At 51.2% G+C, this 16,291-nt stretch overlaps 1 protein-coding gene across 7 annotated transcripts in view; it reads right to left on the bottom strand.

Annotated features, from left to right (window-relative positions):
* Nucleotides 1–16,291, bottom strand: part of CNTFR (ciliary neurotrophic factor receptor) — a 204,653-nt gene that overhangs the window by 79,661 nt on the left and 108,701 nt on the right. For all 7 annotated transcript variants that reach the window (XM_071580445.1, XM_071580446.1, XM_071580451.1 and 4 more), the window contains one exon: nucleotides 5,573–5,654. In XM_071580445.1, the coding sequence (XP_071436546.1) occupies nucleotides 5,573–5,654 (82 nt within the window). The remainder of the gene's footprint in view (nucleotides 1–5,572; nucleotides 5,655–16,291) is intronic.

The raw sequence follows: 16,291 nt of genomic DNA, 5'->3' as shown, positions 1-16,291 counted from the left end.
TCCATGGGCAACAGATACCATCTCCAGCCTCCCAGCCAGCCATTTAGCATACAAAGACAGTCCCGTTGACCTTGCCTTTCTCAGCAACTGCCTGTGTCCTGGCAATTACAAAAATTCCAGATCACTCTGTTGCACATGCATCTTGCCCTGGGGAATGCATGGAAAAACAAACAACAAATGACAGATGTTAGTCATGTCACTTAATGCATGACTGAAGGACACTCTGATAGTGCGGTGAGGAGGAGAGGAGGGGAGAGGGAGGAGGGGAGAGGGGGGAGGGGAGGGGCGGGGAGAGGAGGGGAGGGGAGGGGTGAACCTTCTGAATTTATGTTTGTGGATAGTACTCCTTTGTGTGCCCATAGGCACAAGATCAAGCTTTAAGATCCAGGTACCTCATCACACGACTTGAATTCGGGCACCTGAACTGAACTGCATTTGCACAACAACCAAAACCTACACGGAGGTCTACAAACAAAACTCACAGTCCTGTGTAAATGTCCAAACAATCTTCTGCATAGAAAATCCAGAGAACACCCCCAAAAGCAAAGCAACTAGTTCAAGTATGCCAGGCAGATGGCACTCCCTGGCACAGGCTGACTGATGTGAAGGAAGCAGAGTCCAGAAAGAACTGGTCACATCCCTGTCAGCCTACAAAGAAGGGGAGGAGGGGAGAGAGGAACATATCTACACCTGGTTTCTCTTCAAAAAGCCAATTTACATGGCTTGGCTGTGCATTTTGAAGGCTATTTACCGGTCCAGGCTTTGTCTTAGCTGAAATGTGGGCAGCATTTCTAACGAGGTGCATGCAAACTGGAGCTCTCAGGAGGTTTTGCAGCAGAACTGACTGCAAAAGATTAGTGTCAGGGCTTAAGAGAGCAAGAGAGAAGGGAAAATAATGAAACAAAATCTCTCTTTTCCTCGGTTGAGGAATAATGAGGGTAATTGCTTGTTGCTGCTGAGAAAGAGAGGAGATAGGAGCTTCTGCACCTATCAATAAATTAACCCTGGCATGTGGCATCTGAAATGCATTCATTTCCAGAGACTTTTATCTTTTTGTCTCCTCTCTTGGGTGAAAACATAATTATTGTTTAAACATGAGTTAATTCAGCAAGGTGAGGATCAATAAAGCAGAATTGCCCCTCTTTTAAAAGCAAAGAAATCTCAACCTGGGACACCTGTGGACATAATTCTGGCAGAGCTGATGGATGGAGAAGATGCTTTGGTAATGGCAGGAGCCTGGGGAAGCAGAGTTCCCTCTTTCCAGGATTGCTGTAGCCCCTGGGTCTAACAGGAAAAAAGTAAGTCCAGCAACAGGCAGTTATTGCATTCAGTAGAAAAAACTGAAATTATGACTGTAGAGTTTATAGCCTGACATGTGATTAGCATCTCCACCATGTACACACTTCCCAGGTAAGACCTTTGGTAAAGTCCCAGGACTCAGGCTGTGACCTCTTCCTTTCCTTTGAGGGTGCCCAAGCCCTGCTAGGGAGAGGGTCTCCGCATTGCAGGGATTCCTGCCAGCCTTGCTCTGACACAATGGAGACCTTGGACAACCAAAGGTGTGTCACAACAGGCAGCTCTGCTGACCTTTCCACATCACCTTCCTCTGTTCTGAAATAAATTGGCAGCAACCACTGCCTGGAGAACAAAACACAGGAAGGAAAGCTGAGCTATCTACAGTAATGGGAAGATGATTACAGAGCTACAACACCTCTCCTATGAGGAGAGGCTGAGAAAATTGCTAGTTGTTCAGCCTAGAGAAGAGAAGGCTCTAGGATGAATTTATAGCACCCTTCCAGTACCTAAAGGGGCTATGAGAGAGATGGAGAGGGACTTTTCACAAGGATATGTAGTGACAGCACAAGGGGTAATGGCTTTAAAGTGATGGAAGGCAGGTTTAGACTAGATATTAAGAAGTTCTTCACTGTGAAGGTGGTGCTGCACTGGCACAGGTTGCCCAGAGAAGCTGAAGATGTTCTCATCCCTGGAAGTGTTCATGACCAGGCTGGACGGGGCTCTGAACAACTTGGTTGAGTGAAGATGTCACTGCCCATGGTGTGGGGGTTTGAACTTGACAATCTTTAAGGTCCTAAACCATTCTGTGATTCTGTGTGGTCCCCTGTTCTGCCTCCTCTGTCCTCTCCCATTCTTCCTGAAGCTCCTGTCCATCCCTCTGTGCTGGCTGGATCTGTGCAGATGAGGACAGCCCTGTGGCTGTCCAGGGCAATGTCTGTCTCAGGAGGCAGGCTGGCCCAATCTGGCAGGCCCATCTAAAGCTGCTTATTGACAAACCGGGGATGACACCCCTGCACTACATGCTCTGTGAGTCTGGCAGGAGGGTCAAACAAATGTATTCTGGCAGCTAATGCCTGTAAACCTTATCTCTCTTTATCCCACATCCAACTTTACCCAGTGCATCGCCTTTTCCTCAGCTAAATAAAGAGTGCTGAGGTGGCTGTTTGGAATGACTCAGTGACACTTCTCCAGCTGTCCTGGGAAGGGCATGTGTTCAATGGAGTGGCAGCAATCCCATCAGTGCTGATCATGCCACAGGGGCCTGCTAAAGCCCCCCACTGTGGGGGCTGACTGGCAATAGGATTAGTCATGAGCACCTTGTGCAGCTCCTGGCCAGTGGCAGTGCCAGTGGCTCCAGCAGCATCTGTGGTCCAACACAGCTGCTCTAGAACTCCAGCATTAAAGACTTCACAGTGGAGGTGGGATGGCAGCAAAACCCCACTCAATGCTTTAAGCTGTTCTGAGGGTAAGGACACAACCCAAGAAAGCAGGGATGTTTCTTCTGGGGCGCAGCACCCCTGCCTGCAGCCAGACATTATGCCCTATCCAAATGCCTTCCAGTCAGGATGACAGAAGGGACTGTGCCATGAACGAGACACTCAAGAACACTCTCTTTCACTGCTCCTCTCCTGCCTTCCCCTGCAACAGGACTGTAAATCCCATTGCCCAAGCCAGGACATTAGTGCTAGCCTCTGAGCATCCCCCTGGGGCTGCCCTGCTGGATCTCTGCTTTCCCAATGCACAGTGCCCACTCCCATGGATAGCGGGAAGCAGCAATGTCCAGTGGGGTGCTGCAGGCAAAACTGTAGCTGACACTGCATTCCACATGGACACAAAGCAGTGAGCTCTGTGACCCGTGGGAGGAAGGGTACCCCAAATTTGCTGACCTCTGAGCCCTTCCATTCCCTTCTCCCAACACTCGGGATTATCCTTTTCTCTTCCAGCTCCAAGGTGAAGGACCAAAGATGAGCAGCAGAGGGGTTAATGCATGAGCAGCCTCACCTTCACGGAGCCTGATGCTGCTTTTATTAATTCATGTGGCACTTTGCAGGACGCTCCAGTAATCACCAGGGTGCACATGAGAGCCAGGAGTGGGTGGCCAGGCTCGCCGTGCTCGTGCTCACTTAACAGCTTGTCACATCCTCCTCACTCAAGTATTCAGTGCTAATGCATCTCTTAAAGTGCTTCATGAGCTATTAAAGTCGAACGTGCCTCAAGTGCATGATAAATGGACTCTATGCCAGCATCTTCTCCCCATTCCACCCGGTCCCTGCCACCAGCGGGATTAATCCATCCTCCCACCCCATTCCTGCTATGCTTTTCCAGTCTGAACGTCTGGCTGCTGGGGGATGAACCCTGGGTGGCTGGTAAGGGGAGGCTGCAACACAGCAGAACTCTGCGTGGGGGGAACAGAGCACAACCTCAGGTCTCCAGTGCAGGGCAGACACTCTCCAGCTTGCCCTGCATGCGTGCAGCCTTTCCAAGTCAGGCATGGAGGAATGGGCAGGAAACCTGCTGCTCCAAGGACCCTGCCTAGAGCATTACCTCAGTGTTTCAGAGAGGTGCCCAGGAGGCACATGCAGTGCCTCTGGGGAACAGCTTGAGGACAGACCTGGAAGTGCCCTGCTAACCTTCTTCCAGCTCTTGTACCCAATTTTCCCACCCTGTCTCTTTTTTATATCACCCAGTGCACAGCAATCTCTCTGGCTCCTGCAGACAAAAGAGTCTTGCCTCACTTTGCATACTCCACTCAGGCACTTACTGAGTGCACAGGTCAGAGCAGCCAGTTTTGAGCTCATGACCCATACACAGACAGGCAAGGGAAACAGGAACGACACAAGGTCAAGGGAGGCTCTGCTGCCAAATTCCTGAATCCCGCCGAGATCACAGAGCAGAATGTGACAGTCGCTGCATCTCTGTGTCAGCACGCTGCTGCCAGTGGCAGAACGCGTGGCCCTGCCCAGCACTGGTGGGGCAACAGTGTTTGTTTCTGTCTAGACAACATATTTCAGGTGTGTGCAACCCTGAAGTACCTGGCAATTCTGTGTTTTATGCATCTCTTTGTGGGGCAGGTCTGGGCTGCCACCCCGGTAGTGTAGCAGGAAGCAGCATGGTGCATCCAAAGGATGCTGTGGCACTCTTAACACTGGGTCCTTCAAAGCTTCCCAGACAGCTGTCCTGCAAGCACAGGAGGACCAAGCAGCTTTGCTTCTCTGCAGGAAGCATCACACCACCACAAGCAGCACACAGATCAGCACCCAAATGATTTGAGCAGGCACCCTGGGATGGGATTGGACATGTTCCAGCAACACCAGCCAGCAAGCTCCCTCTGTGTCCACAGAGTGGCTGTCCCCATGCAATAGGGATGAGCTGCCATGTCCCAGCTGCTTCGTGTCCAAGCTGGCTTTTGGCAATGTAAATTCACCCAGATAGATATAGGTCAACTCTGTGGAATGCTCTGGCTGGATTCCTCAATTTCACTGAGCCCAGGGATGCACAGATGTCTTTACTGGAGTTAATGGGCAAAATCCCTCTCTATAAACCACTAAAAGCAACTACAGACAGGTTGACTGCCAGAAAAAGCAGTGAATTTTGAAGGTTCCTCATTTTGTCCCATTTTTGCAGGGCTGGACTCCACAGCAGGACCCAACCCTGCCCCATAACCTTCCTGCTTCCTGCCTACACCCAGGATCATGTGGGGCCCTCCAGCTCCCAATGCCAAAATCAATGACTCTAAAATGTACTCTGTCTAAAGAGCCGCAACAATGTAAGGCCTGAATCCTCTGCCAACCCCGAGGGATGTGAGCTAGTGGTGAGTTCAAATGTATGGTGGATATGGGGACAAAGTCACTTCAAGGAGATGAGAGCTGGATGAAATCATGGTCATTGGGCAGAGCACCAGGGTTTGGGGCTGTCTGGCTCATGCTTCTTCCCAACCACTCATCCCATCATGGAGGAGCTGCACAGGGCAGTGTCCAGAAAAGGGTGGCAGAAGGGGTCCAAAGCAGTGCCCTGGCTATAGGGGTACCATGGGACACACAGGGGTGTTGGCAGGGCAAGAGGCACCAGCAGGTGCTGGGAATATGTGGGATGCTCAAACTCCACAGGGATGGCCGGAGGGGACATGGGTTCTGGAGAGAAGAAAAATGACAGCATGCAGAAAAGCAGTATCAGGCAAACCTGGAGGGTGAACCTAGCTTCCCTTAGGAGAGAGGCTAGAGGAGCAGTATTCACATTTTTCAGGACCCACAAGGTATGAAAGGTGTGAAGGACTCACCCTGCTGGCTGTGCCTCTGGGCATACACCACCACCACCGCGGCGAGCACCACGCAGCAGGCTGACGGGACAGGGTTAGCCATCTGTGGAAGTAAACACAGGCAGGAGCAGTCAGAGTTTGCCCCCAGGAGACTTCAGTGCTGACAGCTTGTCCCTCCTGCACCGCTGAAGGGCATGATAGGACAGCAAGGAGATGGCCATAAAGCCAGATTTCACCTCAGCCATGCGGAAACTCGCGGCAAAATGAGGCGTTTTGCTGGCACACATTTCATTGCTCAGTAGCCTGTGGCACTTTCCATGGGAGCTGCCAGCACAAGCAGATGCCTGGAGGTGATGATACACCTTGCACAAATGTACCTTCTTCATCTTATTTGTAACATTTCCCTTAAGAAAGTCAGACCCTGGTGCTGGGCTCTTTTTGGTAGCCTCAGCACCAGAGGGGTTTTGTAGGAGAGGGGAGCACACCCAGGTACTTCACAGCAGCAGTTGATGCTTAGGATATGCAAGATGCACATCTCAGCACAGGCAGCTGCTGCCACTCCAGTGTGGCCCCTTCTGGTGCTCACACCAAGCACTGTGCTGCCCACCAGCCCGATGCAGCAGCAGCCACACTTATGGGCATGTCAGGAACAGCATAACCCTCTTCCATATCTTCACAGTGACCAACAGATATGGCATGCTGCCTCAGCCACCTGCCATCAATATCCTGATGGGCCACACTCATTTCCAACCTCTCTGGGCTGGAAAACAGGCAGAGGCTACTCCATCCCAGTTAGCTGTGCCAAGTCCCAGGGGATGCTGTGGTGAAGGGAGGTGTGGAGGAGGGAGCAAGCAATGAAGACATCTTCCTTGCACCAACAATTCTCCCCCAGGAGTAGAATGGCTGCAACAACTACAAAGATGCCCTGCACAGCCCTGTCAGGCTTGGAGATGCCCATGGTCTCCTCTTGCAGCCAGGGTTGGTAGAGGAGACCAGAGCCAGAAGGGAGCCACTGGGGACAGCAATCAGAATGCTGTACCACCCGCCAGGAGGTAAATAGCACCATGCATGAAAAGCAAATTACACCTTCAAAACCATTTAAACCTCTCTAATCTCCAATGCCGTATCAGTAACGTGCACAGGATTGCCTTTTAATCTAGAACATGAGTATGGGCTCATTAGCCAGATGGCATCCATTTAAACCTAAATAAAGGGGGAGCTGTACTGGCGAGAGAAAAAAATCCAGCAGAACATATTCCATTACCCAACACGACTGTTGCAGGAGCCCAGATGGCCCCAGGTTCGCAGCAGGACATTGTGAGCCTCTGCAGGGCTGGAGGGGAAGCTAAGAGCAGCTGGGAGGGATATCACAAGCACATTTCTGGGAGTAGCTAGACCAGCCTGACCTCAAATGGCTCTCAGGGGCAGGGACGCTGTGGGAGATAGTGGTTCTGAGAGCAAGCCTGGATATGAGCAGAGAAAGGACCCACAGCCTCGCTGCTGAATTTGGGAGGCTGGGTTTGGGCTGGGAGGGCTGGCAGCGAGAGCCATTCCCAGTGTGCTGAGGCTGCCAGCTTGGACACAACAGCAGCAGACCCTACCCCAGTCCTCCCAGGTCACCTTGAGCAAATCACTCTCACTGCCTTCCCCATGCCTCAGTTTCCCCCGCCTGTAAAACAGAGATAACGAAGGTGACCTTCTTCTGAAACCTCTGGGCAAGAAGCACTAAGTGCTAATTACAACATCCTTATCACTCTGCTTCTTCTCTCTTACTCCTCTTGTGCCTGTTCTTCACTCTGCCTCCTCCACATGTCCCCTCCATGACCACAGCGTGGCTCCCCAACTGTCACCCCATGTATGCTCTAGCTTCCATTGCAAGTGGTATCTTGGGGAGTGGGTGACAGCTGGAACCTGAGGCAGGTGGCAATCCTGGAACACTGGCATGTGGGGCCCTGAGCAGCTTGGGAGCTACTGCAAACCAGGAGATGCCTCTCCCTATTTACTCCCAAATTTATTTCCCACTGAATATTCCCTTTCTACAGCCCTGGATATTTATGGGTGGCACAAGGAATTGAGGCAGGCAAGGCACCAGGTGCCAGAGCCTCCCTTTGCCCCAGTGCAGGTACTTCCACGTAGTGCAGCCACCCCACTTCTGGGGACTATGACAATGACAGGAGGCAGGATAGGGCCCCCCAGCAATCAGCCTGCCCTTTGAAAAGTATGAGACCTGCCTGACAGAGCCTTTGTTTGGCTCAGGGCAAATACCATCACCGGCTATAGCACTCTACCTCTCAGTCCTGCCAGGGAAAAAAGCCACCTGCTGCCCTCCCCTGTTGTTTCCCGTCTTACTGGCTATTAAAATAATTGCTGCTGCTCCTGCCCATGTGCTTGGCAGTCTGACCTAAGGCTGGACCAGCGCCGAGACAGACACCACTGTTATGTGGCAAGGAATTGTTCCTGCCCTGAAGCACTGATAATCTCCAGGGTGATGCTGTTTGAATATAGGTGAAAAAGAGAGACCAAGATGAGGTCTCTGGGGACTTCATGGCACAGCCAGGACACAGGCAGAAGCTTCTGGTGATGGTATGGAGAACCCACCGCTTGGCTGCTTTCACTCTACAAAACCTCATTTCTTCTTGAGGATAAGCCTTGAAAACAGGCAGAAGCCAGAGCTATTTTAGTATGAAAAATCTATCCAGAACAGCAACTTTTTCTCAGTTGAATTGCAATTTTCCATGCAGTATTTGCTTTGTTTGACAGTTTTGCCCAGAGCCATGCTGATTATTGTTTTCAAGCACATAACAAAACCTTCACAATTTCTGCAGATGCTTCTAATGCAAATTTATATTTGCTGTATTTGCTCATTTAACTGTTTCTCTATCAAAAGCCAACACCCCAGCATGCGGGTGGCACAGGCCAGCAAGCAGCAGCTCACCTGGTGTGCAGCTCCCTGGGCTGTGTTCCCTGTGCCAGCAGGGACCAGTTGAAAGGTGATGGAGGAGAACTACATTCATTACACAGCCAACCCAGCAGTGGGAAACTCAATCTTCTATGGAAAAGGAAGAGTTTACCCCTGTAATGAATCATTTCTTGGTGAAGAGGAAAGAGAAGCCTGGGCAGGAGAAAGCGAAATGAGGAGGCATGGTGAACCAGCAGCTCTTGAGCCATCCTCCCTGTCCGCAGCCTCTTGTTCGAGGAGAGAACAAATACTTGATTTTTTCCTGCATTTTCCACTACATCGAGGGTAATGAGGACATCAGTCATGGTCATTCTTGACAGAAGACAACTCGACATAGATATGAGTATGGTTCTTTGCAGCAGCTCTCAGTCTAAACCAAATTTGTTTCCAGTTGCCTGTTTCCTGAGCCAGATCAGGATTGAAGGGGCACTGAGATGTGTCATTAACTGCTGTGGTGTGATGAGGTGAGGACAGTCCCAAGGAGGACAGAGGACCAAAGGGGATTGTGTATCCAGGCAAAAAGGATGCCACTATCTGCTGAACAGTCTCAGTGTCCTCTTCTGAGCAGGCAGTGGGATGGATCCTTTCCAGCTCTCCCTTGGTATCATCTCCAAAGCCTTGGGTATGGTCACTGCTAATGGGGTACCAACTGGCAGCTGGAAACAGCAGCTCCAGGGCTGAGCTATCCCTGGTTAGCAAGGAACGCCAGTTGCATCCCAGCCTCCCACCACAACTCCCACCTGTCACTCTCAGCTCCCGAGATAAATAAAACTTCACTCTCGAAGTGGGTGGCTCCCATGATAGAAAAGTAGTAGTTTCAAAACCTAGTGTTTACATGACAAAGTCTTCAGTCAGGCAATTCCCCACCAGGTGTTGTTACAGGGTCTGGCTCTGAAGTGGTGAACTAGGGGAAAACAACCTCTGTTTAGCTGTTTCCTTCCCCTGCAGCCTTGCCTAGAGCCTGGAACTCTGCAGGCACCTAAGGCAGACACTATGGTGTGACTGTACTGCAGACAGCGGCTGTAGATGCCATGGTACAACCTCTACTGCAGATACCAGCAAGTGGATGCCATGGTACACCTGTACCACAGACACTGACTATAGCTGCTACAGTACACCTGTAATGCACACACCAACTACATATGCTCTGGTATACCTGCCCTGCACACACTGACTGCAGTACACCTGTACCACAGACACCAAGTGTAGGAACTGTACACCTGTACTGCAGATGCTGACTGTAGACACTGCAGCCCACCTATCCTGCAGGAGAGGTCACAGCCTGCCTCTTCCAGAGATGTGATGATACACCTATAGTGCAGATGCTGACTGTGCCCATTACAGTGCCCCTGCACTGGACACACTTCCAGCATACACTTCCTGGGCTCTGGCATTACAAAGGGAGAAACACCCTTACCAAAGTCACCATTGATTCCTCAGCCTAGCCCTCTGTCAGAGATCCTGACACAGCCTCCCCTAGCCCCGGGGCTCCAGGTTGCCTCCAGTGAGATGCCATCCCTCCCAAACGGCAGTGCATGATGCTGGGGTGAGCAATGAAGCACTGCAGTGAGCACGACTCTCTCCAGTTTCCCACCGACTGCACCATTTGCGGGCAGCACTGTGTGCAGGAGGGCAGCCCTGGGAGCAGTGCCTGAGCACCAGAAAGCAATGAGTGCTGTCTACTCCTTTCAGATCACCCCTAGCAGCAAGGCAATGGAAAGGAGAGGAAAAAATAGTTGTCATCTAATGTCAGACACCTGCTAACAGCCCTAAAACGGTCTCACCCTACAGTGCCCTGTCAGCACTGAACTCCACTTTGCTGCTTAAGAGGAAGAGAGAAGAGAGGGGCTTTATCATATCCTTAATATGTGCTATCAGAAAGCCTTACCTGCAGAGACAGAGTCCCCGCTGCCTGAAAAGCTTTCTAAAATCTAATTTAACCCCCCACTGTCAACAGAACAATTAGCACTGCCCGCCTGGTCCATGAGCACCACAGGGATGACTGGGGCCAGCTAAAATTAATTCACTCATGGCTCTCATGGATTGTGACTTTCCTTCCTCCACCTCCTCTCTTTCTGGTAATGAAGCAGAGACCCCAAGTAAGAGAATGCCTTGGAAGAAGGAGCCCGCCACAGTAGAGCACCTCCATCACTGTGTCGCTGCCAACCCTGCAAGTGCCACTGGATCCCTGGGTGGCTGCACAGCTCCTCCTGCCTTTGTGGTCTAAGAGAGACGAAAAAGGTGGAAAGATGGTCATCACAAAATTTCCCAGCTCTTTTGGTTGAAGACATGCCCCTGGAGGCAGCCATATAATTGCAGGGCTCTTAGCTCCAACATACCTGCTGAAGCCTGGGATTGCTCCAGCTTCCCTGGATGTCACAGGTATGGTGTCTTAGCAAGAAAGACAGTGACTAAAGCTGCTCCCCATACCCATGGGGATGAATAAAGTGGCTCTTTTGGAGGGAATATCAGCCCAGATAAAATCAGAGCTACTTTTCAGGGGGTACTGCAAAGTTCAGCAGCTCCAGGTCTGGGGAAGAACAAGAATCCCTGACATGGCTCAGGCTGTTTGGGAACCTGTCTGACTGGCAAGCTGGCACACAGGACAGGTAGTTTCTTGTTCTCATGGATCACAATGGCATGCTCCTACCAGGGCAGAGAGCTGTGGAAAGCCCAGCAAGGTCCCAAGACTCCCAGGGGCAAGATCTTCAGCCTGGAGCTCCGGGGGCTGGGGAACTTCTGCTCCAGGAGCAAGGTGGGGTCCTCTCCTCTCAAACCACACCTTGCGGCTCTTCAAACTGACCAAGTGAGACCTAATCCAGTAGGACTGCAGTCCACCTCTGTTCCTTGTAGGACAATAGACACATGTTGGGTGCTATGAGTCCCAGGGACAGGCAGAAACACAGTGTCAAGAGAGCACTGGACAGACAGGTACATTGATGCAAACCTCTCCAGGAACCCTGACTACCAACAGCTCTTGGTGCCACGTCCATTGTAGGGCAATGCTGCTGCTGCCCATCCCCTCTTCCCACTTGGAGCTTTGACGGGGATGTTTCCCACAGCTCATACCTGTCCTCACAAGGCCCACCACTTTAACCAGTTTTATTTCAAGTGGAGGGCAGCAGTCCAAGACCAGCCATCTGCTCCAGCAGTGATAAAAGACAACACAAAGAACAGCATACTAATAAGCATCGCACATCTTCAAAACTGGCACCATGAGAAAGCACAGCAAGGCAGAAGGGGCTCTGAATCCTCGTGGTAGAGACTGCAGGGTAACATTGCCCCAGAACTATTCCTCAGGGACACCAGGGCCTAGCTCAGACACTAGCTCAGCCAGGCTGTCACACCCAAGTCCCACTTCTCCACACCCCACATCCACACCTGGGCAGCCTTTGAGATGGAGGAAAGCTTAGACCAACAATGGGAAATTGTAATTTTCCACCCTCTTTTTACTCAACTTTCCTCTGCACTGAGCATTTCTTGGCTCCCTGCAGAGAGAGATTGCAGGCATCAATTGGATCTTTGCTTCTATTAAAGAACTGCCAAAGACGGTGCATTTTATCTGGAGCCTCCATAAAAATGAGGTCTTGAGCAGTGTTTTTCCTAGATGGCATGGAGTTGATGGTACCATGCCAGGGATAGACAGAAGAGGTCAGTCAGAGAAGGGAGGGAGATTGAAGATGGAGGATGCTTGCAGTTTAGGCACTCCTGATTACTCCTCTCTGAAAACTGGAGGAATCCCTGAAGACAGGCATATTTGGGAGCAGATCCTGCTCACTCTGCCTATCCAGACTGTGATTACTGTGAGATGGAGCTCTTGGTGTCAGCACTTCAATTCCCAGTCTCCACTCACAAACAGATTATCAGTGATGTGGAATGAAACAAAAAAACCAAACTAACCAAACCACAAAATCAAAACCAATAAACTGAGCAAACAATCCCAAATAAGAAGGTCTTGCTGCCTCACTCCAGGTTTGGGTTTTGATTTCCAAGCAAATGATGGCAATATTTCTTATTTTTGTCTGCAGGGCTGCATTGCCCTTCAGCCCAGCCAGGACTTTGTTCGCAATCCTCCTTTTTGTCCTGAGGAGGTTCTGTGGCCAGGCTGCATTATGAAATACCCAACACCTCTCAAGATACAAAGCTCCAAGGCAGAGAAAAACATGCTAGTATTAAAATTCAAACTGAAGCACACTCATGTGCTGTCCTAAGCAAGACAAAAAGGAAATAGAGCACAGACAGAGCTTGTTGTCCAAACTTCCTCCATCAGCTGGATGCCCATAGCACAGCAGACATGGCATTGGGCAGCATGGTGTGTCCAAGCCTTGCCAAATCTCAGGACCCTGGTTGATGCTAGTAGGAATTTTGGAGGGTGTCTGGCTGCAGGAGCTTTAGCATCCCCCTCAACAGCCCCTCGAGACACAGGTTACACAGGGGTTTTCTTGAAACATGAAGACTGCACCTCTTATCAGCCCAATCCTGCTCCTCTGGAGGTCTGTGCTCTGCAGTACCTATGCAAGAGGCTGGACACCAGTGTGGACACTGGGGTTGAGCTTGCTGGTGCTGGGGTCACCTGAGGGCACTACACAGCTGCAGAGGCACAGGGGTAAGCAGGGCAAAACTGTCACTTTCTGGTCCCCACAGCCTGCAGGACCCTCTTCCTCCAGCACAGGCAGGTCCGTTCTGGCTTGGCCTCAGTAAACTTTCTGGTGATGATGTCCCCAAACCAAGGAGAGCTACAGCTCATTCTTGAACCAATGCACAATGCAAGAACTGAGGCCACAGTACTGCTGCTTGGAAAGCAGGGCAGGCTTGTTTTTTGCCAGCATGCTAAGACAGAGCTGGATGAGGATGATAATCTGAAGTTGTGATGCAGCAGCTCAGGGACACCAGCAGGACTGGAGTGAGGGCCGCTGGAAGAGTCTTTGGCAGCCTAACTTGTCCAGGGAGGGAATAAAATACTGGCTTAGCAACTGGGGGAGTGAGTAATGGCACATCCAGTTGTGCAGAGCTTCTTGGGCATTTTAATTTTAGCTTTCTTTTTTGTTTGGGCTTTTGTTCTTGGCATAAAGGAAGCCACTCCGCTGACTCTGATGCTGCCTCCCTAGAGAAGCCTCAGGATCACTGAATCACAGAATCAATCATTTAGGTTGGAAAAATACCTCATTGAGTCCAACTGTAAACCTAACATTGCCAAGTCTGCCACTAAACCATGTCCCTAAGTGCCATATTTACATGTCTTTTAAATACCTCTAGGGACAGTAACTATGATTTGTTTAGCTTTGCTTCATCTCTCCCCCCTGCCTGCAGTACGAGTTGGCAGGAGGATGGGTAGGCAGCAGCCAGGCAGCTTCTAGGGCTCAGGCAGGACAGCAAACACTGCTGGAGGCAGGCAGGGTCTCAGTATGCCGGGAACTGTGTGCTCCCCACTGGTCCCAGCTTGCTGCACTTCCCTGTCTAGGCTCAACCGGAGATGCTGGTGTCCCCACTCTGCAACCCATCTGCCCTACCTAGAATTCCCCCATCCCTTGGCATATGTGTTTCCTTCCCAGCATAGTGGACCACGGGAAACAGCAAATGGCACAGGGTGAGTAGTGGGACCATCCAAGGACACCAGCTCTGGCCAGGCTGTGAACCTACCCCAGCCCTTCCCTCTCACCTGCTGCTCCAAGGTGTGCAGGGAGCCCTGGGGGCCCTCACCAGATGGGTTACCCCAAAAGCATGCTGTGGGAGCGACAGTGGGATGAACATCACTCCAACACCAGCCTTTATGCTCACCAAGCTGCTCTGCAGCTGTCTGCTTGGGAAATCCACAGAGCTGCACCAAAGCCTGCCCTGCTGTGCCCTTTGTGAGTCCTTTGACCTACCCACCTCTGCAATCCTGGGCTCCCCTCAGCAGGCTTTGCAGGGGTGGTTATCATAGTGGGTTGTGCCTGATAAGTTCAGACTCGTGGATTTGCATGAACACCGTGCAGGCCTGCAGCACCGAACACCCACAGAGCACTTGCGGCACGAGTTTACAGACATTTCTGTGGGGCAGCATCCTGGACAGTGGTGCCTGTACTGCCTTCAGACCACTAACCAGCCCGGGGTCACCAGCCCACAAGCTGCTGTGAGAACACAAGTGGACAGGACAGATGTGTCAGTGAGGTCATTTGTCTTGCCATGTGCATGTGGACTCCCCTCTGCCTCTCTACCCACTGCAAGAAAGCTGCTCAAAATTTTGGCAGGGAAAAGCAGACTGGAGAGAAACACTGCCTACACTGCAGACAGATGGGGTTTAGTGCTTGTTTCTTCACCCAGTTCCATCCAGTGTCACCACCCCACTTACTCCATATGGTCCCACAGGTGCCTAGCATACCCTGTGAAGCCTGCTGGGGACTGCTCTCAGACATCACAGTAGCACTCAGTTTGTGAACTAGGCAATGGAAGGGGAAACCTGAGGCATGGGGATTCTCTCTAATGCCCAGACAACAAGGGAAAAGTGTGGCATTGAAGGGAGGAACTAATCCTGCCCTGTTGTGGCAGCAGCCCATGTTGGGGTAGGTGATGCTGAAGGGAGCTTTCTGGTGCCAATACTCTTTGATATACAAAGGGGTCTGCCCCAGAACTGAGCCCAAGGCTGGCAGAGGGCCTGGGGCAATGTGCCTGCCCTCTCTCACTTGCAAACAGATAAAGCACTGGGCAGGAATTGACTCCTTTTCCCTCTGACCCCCTAAATGGCCCTATTCATAGGCCAAGCTGAACTATGAGACAAGAGCAGTTTTGCCATCACTACTGCCTCAGTTTGCAGCAGGACCTCACTGACCCCATTGCCCCCTCTCAGTTTGGCATTGCCTGGATGGAGCTGGTGGAAGGGGAACAACAGCTAAGAGAGGCAGAAGCTCAGAGTCTCCCCCAGCAGCATTGCTGAAATGGGCTGGGGGCACCCCAGGCTGGGTGCTGCTCACCTGGCCTCCAATTGCTGCCTCTTTGAGAGGCTCCAATTGCTGCCTCTTTGCAGCCAGCAGAGCATGTAAGGTGACCCCAAGGAGCCACTGAGGACACCTCAGAAAACCCATGGAGACCTTCGCCTTCCCTGGGGTCCTGCCCCAAACCCCACAGACGGCATTTTCTGAGAGTGAGCAGAGGATGAGAAGTGAGAGAGAGCTGGCCCGAGGCAGCTGTGCTGAAATAAAAGTCAAGAAAGTCTCTCGCCCAAAACTACAGGAAAGTTTAATTATCAAGGACAAAACACCATCTGTTTGTGCTGACTGTGACCTCCCGCTGCCCTCGGGCTTTAACAGCTCTTAAATTAGCATGTTTGTTCGGGGGTATTAGCTGTCGGACATCAGGGAAGCAATTCCCACGGGGCAAAGAGGAGGACGGAGTGGCTGTACACTGAAACACGTGCCGAGGTGATGTGGCGGGCTCAGCCGAGATGGGGGAAACAAAACACCCCCTTGGAAAAGAGGATTCCCTCCGAGCATGGCTCTTTGTGAGCAGCAATGAGCTCTGGCAAGCCCAGCATCACTGAATGTTGCCACTGGCAGGTGAGCTGTGGTGTCAGTCTCTATTTGTGTCTGAGCCTCTTTCCAAAAAAGAAAGCCAAGATGTACGCTTGGAGGAAGATTTTGCTATGTAAAGCCAGCAGAATTAAATGACTACTCAATACAGCAGAAATTGGATTAAAATTCAATTTGTTTTCAGCCCTGCAAAGGGATGAAGATGCATACATTGGTAGCAAGCCCTAGAACTGATTTAGTGATGTCAAACTGCACAGCTCCTTTCTTTTTCTTTGC

This window comes from Pithys albifrons, chromosome Z, assembly GCF_047495875.1.
Source record: "Pithys albifrons albifrons isolate INPA30051 chromosome Z, PitAlb_v1, whole genome shotgun sequence".
Taxonomy (NCBI): Eukaryota; Metazoa; Chordata; class Aves; order Passeriformes; family Thamnophilidae; genus Pithys; species Pithys albifrons.
The sequence above is the reverse complement of the archived record's forward strand: the minus strand, read 5'-3'. Positions and strand labels throughout refer to the sequence as shown.